At 47.0% G+C, this 6386-nt stretch overlaps 1 protein-coding gene across 1 annotated transcript in view; it reads right to left on the bottom strand.

Annotated features, from left to right (window-relative positions):
- Positions 1 to 1353: 1353 nt before the first annotated feature.
- Positions 1354 to 6386, bottom strand: part of LOC112313489 (zinc finger protein 585A) — a 97276-nt gene continuing 92243 nt past the window's right edge. The window contains 1 exon segment of the mRNA XM_071219976.1: positions 1354 to 6176. Coding sequence (XP_071076077.1) covers positions 4994 to 6176 — 1183 coding nt within the window. The 3' untranslated portion in view covers positions 1354 to 4993.

Raw genomic sequence — 6386 nt, 5'->3', positions numbered from 1 at the left:
GATGAGGGCAAAAACTGCACATTTTTAAGAGGCATCTTTGTCTTTCGTAATGGCAGGGCATGTCTACCACCTGACTGAAATTATTAACATGGAGTTTCAAAAACAATTCTGTGGGAAAAAATGTACCCCCCAAAATTAAAAACAAAGCACAGACATGCAAGGATCCATGATGATGGTTACTTGGATTGTGGAAAATTGTGGGAGGCCTATGTCGATATGTGAGTTGCTTGCAAGGTTCTAGTTTTTACATTGTGAGGCGGGGTCAAAGAAAGATATCATTGTGTATCAGAATACAGCATGACTATATTTTATACTTTGAATTATAAACACTTGAAATCTTATATGAGTGGCATTTTTGAATGACAAGAACTCTTGCAATTTAAAATTTCCTAGAAGTCTTTACTGTCTAATGTGATCACTTGTGTAAATTGTAAACAGTGTTTGCTATTTTAGGATCACTTTAGCTGGTGAAGAGACACGCCAATCATCTCTAGTTAGGGTTGGCCTTGTATTATGCAGGTTTTGAATGGTGCAATGTCTTTGAGAGTGAGCCCCCCGGCATAAAAATCCAGCAACTCTGGAAATGGTGAATGGATGGATGTGTTTTTTCTTCCGGAAGATCTGGTCACCAGGGAAAGCACAGCTGCTCCCATTGCTCAAGATACAGACATTCATAAAACACCCACACTGTACTAAATATTGCAAGAGACACCACAGGTGTGTCCCCTTCCCCTAAAAGGATGATTTCCACAACTACTTAAGGAGCAGGAAGCTTTCAGGGTCTGAATTTAGCTATTTATTTTTAGAGAGAGGAAAAGGAAGGAAAAATAGATAAACATTGACATGCTAGAGATACATCGATTGGTTGCCTCTCACACGCCCCCAAATGGGGACCTGGGACCTGAACACAGGCATGTGCCCTGATTGGGAATTGAACTGGTGAACTTTCAGTTCACAGGAGGGCAATCAGTCCACTGAGCCACACCAGCCAGGCCCTGACTTGAGCTTTGATCATAGACCTACAGAACTCTGGCTCTTCCCTACTTTTTGAACTTTTCATGGAGTTGTTGGCCCAGTGGCTTTTGATCCCAAATCCTATAAAGACACTAGATTTCTTTATATTAAAAATGTTTTTTCTGCCCTGACTGGTGTGGCTGAGCGGACTGAGTGTCACCTTGCGAACCAAAAGGTTGCTGGTTCGGTTCCCAGTCAGGGCACATGCCTGGGTTGTGGGCCAGGTCTCCAGTTGGGAGCATGCGAGAGGCAACCCATTGATGTACCTCTTGCACATCAATGTTTCTCTCCCTCTCTTTCTCCCTCCCTTCCCCTCTTTCTAAAAATAAATAAATAACATCTTTTAAAAAAGTTTTTTCTTTATTGGTGTCTGCCTTGCTTTCTGTAATTTCATCTCCATGACAGTGGGGACTGTATGTTTCTAATACACCACCGAGTCTCCAGCTGTTAGGACTATTTTTGGCACATGCAAGACATTCCATAACTTTTTTCTGAAGGGTTAAATGAGTAAAAGGTGCTGCTTATGAATGTAAAACATTCCAAAGTCTCAATATGGGCAACTCATTAAGTTAAGAATAAAAATGAGGGAGCTGAATCAGTGCAACAGTTGTCTGGGTGCAGCCCATGGTCTGTGCAGCCGAGTCACCCATGATATTGGACACCCGGTTGGGTAAGACTCTGCCAGGAGACCAAACTACAAGCAGGGGATCTGTTGTTCCCTCCTCTGGGCCATCCATCAATGGGGGCCTAAAAAGCAAGGCCATATGGCACCAAGTAAAGACTTCTGTCAGTCAGGATCACCCCACAAGGAAAAGAATCTACCACATTTTTCAGACTATAAGACACCCCCCCCAAAATCTGGGAGGAAAAGGGGGGTGTGTCTTATAGTCTGAATGTAGCTTACCTGGCTCACTTGGGGGTTGGGGGGGCGGCAGTGGAGCTGGGTCACAGGAGGCAGGAGCAGGACCACATTTTTTACTTCAAAATTTGTTTTCCTATTTTCCTCCTCTAAAACCTATGTGCATCTTATGGTCCAGTGTGTCATATAGTCCGAAAAGTACGGTACTCCACTTTTTAAAATTTTCTAATTATTTGAGTGAGAGAGATTTGTTGTTCCAATTACTTAATGCATTCATTGAATTTTTTTCCAATTTTAGAGAGAGAAATCTATCTGTTGTTCCAGTTTTTATGCATTCATTTAATTTAACTTAAACTTAATTTAACCATAAATGGGCATAAAGTCTAAACTATGCAGGAGAAAAAGTCCTAGAGATCTACTGCTGTACAAAATTGTCCTCTAATGAATGGTACCATCTTGTACAAATAAAATTGGGTTAAGAGGGTACATCTCATGCCCTGTCCGGGTGGCTCAGCTGGTCGGAGCGCTTTCCCATACAACAGCTTTCAGGTTGTATGGAATTCCTGGTCAAGGTATATACCTCAGTTGTGGGCTGGATCCCGTATCAAGGCGCATATGAAAGGCAAAGGATAAATCTCAAATCTATTTCTCTCTCTCTATTCCCATAAAATTAATAAGCATATCCTCCAGTGAGAATTAACAACAACAAGAAAAGGATGGTAGATCTCATGAGTTTTTGTCCACAAGAAATGACATTTTAAAGGCAAAATACAAAAAATGTAAGCTTTCCACTTTTCATATTGTCCTTCCTGTCTTATGCTCATTTGCTAACATGTAACAAATGTCAGTGAAGTTGTATTTCTTAAAAAGAAAAAAAAACAATAAAAACACAAAGGGGAGCGCACAGTAGATACTACTATCAACTCTTTGTTTTTTCACTTAATGCTGTATCTCAGAACATCTTCAGTTACCAGTATCCTCAGTTCTTCCTCACCATTTTTAAAGATTATTTATTTATTTTTAGAGAGAGGGGAACGGAGGGAGAAATAGAGGGAGAGAAACATCAACGTGTGGTTGCCTCCCACATGCCCCCCACCGGGGACCTGGCCTGTAACCCAGGCACATAGCCTGACTGGGAACTGAACTGGCAAACCTTTGTTTCACAGGCCGGCACTCAATCCACTGAGCCACACCAGCCAGGGCCTCACCATTTCTTACGTAGATCCTAATGGATTTGGCCAACCTGCTAAGGACAAATCCATGGATGTTGTCCTCTCTTCCAATCTCTACTGAGCCCTGGACTGAGAGGACACTGCCCTGTCCCCCAGTATCTATACAGCTGTCTTCTCTTTGCCGATTGGGGCTGTGCTCCAATGTCATCTTCTGATATACCCTCCCTGACTGCCAAAGCTGAAACAGTCTCTGATCACTTTCTACCTCATCACTTGTCACCTCGCTCAGTAATGAGCAGCAGGGGCTCCGTCAGACCAGGGGCTGTGGCTTGCTCACTGCTAGACCCACAGCACCTGGAACACAGGAGGCGCTCAGACACTTATTGAATGACTCACTGTTCACCTACAGCCTCTTGTCTCTTGAGATTCCTGCTCATCAGAGGATGCAAAAATCCTAGGTCTTCATGTATTAGGTATTCACTTTCTTATGTCTTCAAACAGCCTCTCCCCGACCACTAAGCAGGGAAGAAAACAACTCAGGCTCCCACGTGACCCAATTCCATCACTCCCCTGTGCATGACATCAGTCATATGAAGCTCCCTGTGCCACATCGAATTCAGCAGTGAAAAAAATGCCAGCTGCACACTTGCCTCTCCTCCTCCACTTCTCAGCACCTCTCGGCCCCTCGGAAAAGCAGGTGATCACCTGTAAGAACACTTTCCCTTCTAGGCAGCTCCTTAAGAAACTTGGGCCAAAGGAAAATTCCCCTGATGACATTTCATGCCATGAGGGGATGTTTATTGGGTAAATGAGCATCCATGGAAAGGAGATGAGAAATCAATGAACCTCCTAGAGCTGCTAGTCTGGGTGTGTGTGTGATGGGGAGAGGGAGAGATGTAATTTCCTGCTACTAATATCAATGGTCATGGGAGACCAGAAATCCCCAGGGAAAACCATTCTGATAATAAGCATTAGACATGGTATGACCATTCCCAAGCCAGGAATCCAGACGGCAAGAGGGAAGTGGCCTGGTGCAGGCTTGCTTGGTTCTGGGTGTTCCCATGGGGTATACGTGCTCCCTCCCCCCAAGTGCTGACACTCATCTGGACAGGACAACCAGTACCTGCACCTTTCACACCTGACGACTGTTTAAAACGATGCTGGTCTCACTTAATTAAAACTTTCATTTTGAAAAATTTAAGACCAATGTGAGATACTTTGAAATCTGAAGAAATTATTACTTCCTAATCCTGAAAAAAGTATTCTTCCTCCTCGTGAACCACCTGGTAACTTCTATAGCTTATAAGCTTGGGGCCTTCCAGCTGGTGTTGCAGGGAAACTAGGGGCTGTGTGTGGGGAAAACAAGGAAACACAGACAGGGCAACAACCTGATCTTTGGACTAGACCCAAGCACGTTGGACAAAGTGACAATGTCCCCATGGAGCTCCTCTCCATTCTCTCCCTCCTCCACTTTACTGTGGAGAAGAGGGAGACCCAGAGACACTAAATGCGTTGTCCAAGGTCACGAGTCAGCTTACTACAGCTCAGGAACCACTGTGCCTCTGGACACACTCCCAGATACCAGACCTGTAGGAGGGCTTACTTTCCACATGGCATTGTGGATACGAATGGTGAGCAAGGCGTGGCCTATCCCCAGCACCCACATTCCTAACACCACTATGAGCAGGACTTCTCTTGCGTTCTACCTGTGGGCTCCAATGTCAAGTCGAGCACTTGCCCATGGGCTTACGACCTGCCCATCGGGTGTGGATTCTGACCTCCACACCTCCCTGCTATGTATCTGGTGAGGTGTAAATTCCCACTGAAGGTTTTCCCCCACACATCACACTCGCAGGGCTTCTCTCCCACGTGGATCCTCCAGTGGACAGAAAGCAAGAAGTTCCTGATGAAGGCTTTGCCACACTGGCCGTACTTAGAAAGCTTCTCCTCAGAGGTGGTCGGTCACATTCTCCTGCAGGGACAAGCGTGTCATGAAGTTCTTCTGGCAGAGGGAGCACCGGTAGGGCTACTTCCCGGTATGCACGTGCCTATGCTTCCTGAGCGAGCAGTTTTTGCTGAAGGCCTTGCTGCACTGACTGCACTTATAGGGCTTCTCTCCAGTGTGCACACGCCGATGTGTCCTCAGCGAGGAGTTTTGGCTAAAGGCCTTGCCACACTGGCTGCACATGTAGGGCTTCTCTCCAGTGTGCACACGCCAGTGCGTCCTGAGGGAGGAGTACTGCCTGAAGGCCTTGCCACACTGACTACATGTGTACGGCTTCTCCCCAGTGTGCGTCCTCTGGTGCAGGATGAGGTACTCGTTCTGACTGAAGGCCTTGCCACAGTCCCCACACACGTATGGCTTCTCCCCAGTGTGCATCCTCTGGTGCTCTTTGAGATTCCCTTTCTGTCTGAAGGCCTTGCCGCAGTTGCCACACATGAACGGCTTCTCGCCCGTGTGCGTCCTCTGGTGCCGGATAAGGTGCCCTTTCTGGATGAAGGCCTTTCCACAATACTCACACGTGTACAGCTTCTCTCCATTGTGTGTCCTCTGGTGTTCATTGAGGGTCTCCTTCCGGGTGAAGGACTTGCCGCAGTCCCCACACTGGTATGGCTTCTCCCCAGTATGAGTCCTCTGGTGCCGGATGATGTTCGTCTTCTGGCTGAAGGACTTGCCGCAGTCCCCACACACATACGCCTTCTTCCCACTGTGCATCCTCTGGTGCTCTTTGAGATTCCCTTTCTGTCTGAAGGCCTTGCCACAGTCCCCACACATGAATGGCTTCTCCCCAGTGTGTGTCCTTTGGTGTAAGATGATGTGCGCCTTCAGCCTGAAGGCCTTGCCACACTCCCCGCACACATACGGTTTCTCCCCGGTGTGTGTTCTCTGGTGCTGGATGATGTTCACCTTCAGCATGAAGGCCTTGCCGCAGTCCCCGCACATGTAAGGTTTCTCCCCGGTGTGCACACGCTGATGGACGGTAAGGGATGACTGCTGGGTGAACTGCTTCCCGCACGTGTGGCATGAGAAAAGCTTCTCCCCGGTGTGGATTCGTTGATGCATCCGCAGGGATGAGTTATAGCTGAAGGCCTTGCCACATTCTCCACACTCATATGGCTTCTTCTCTGCACTGAAGTTGGAGGTAGGAACGAGGACTGAAGTACCTGAGTCCTTCCTACACATAGTGAATGGGTGCGTCTCCACTCCCCTGCATCCCTCTGATATCATTGGGGCCCACGTGCGGCTTTGGAGGACGAATGTCTTAAATTCACAATATTCAGGGGCTAATGCCTGGGACATGTCCGACTGCCCCATACAGGTTCCTAGACTCTCCTGTTGC

This window comes from Desmodus rotundus, chromosome 12 (assembly GCF_022682495.2).
Source record: "Desmodus rotundus isolate HL8 chromosome 12, HLdesRot8A.1, whole genome shotgun sequence".
In the NCBI taxonomy this organism is placed as follows: domain Eukaryota; kingdom Metazoa; phylum Chordata; class Mammalia; order Chiroptera; family Phyllostomidae; genus Desmodus; species Desmodus rotundus.
The sequence above is the reverse complement of the archived record's forward strand: the minus strand, read 5'-3'. Positions and strand labels throughout refer to the sequence as shown.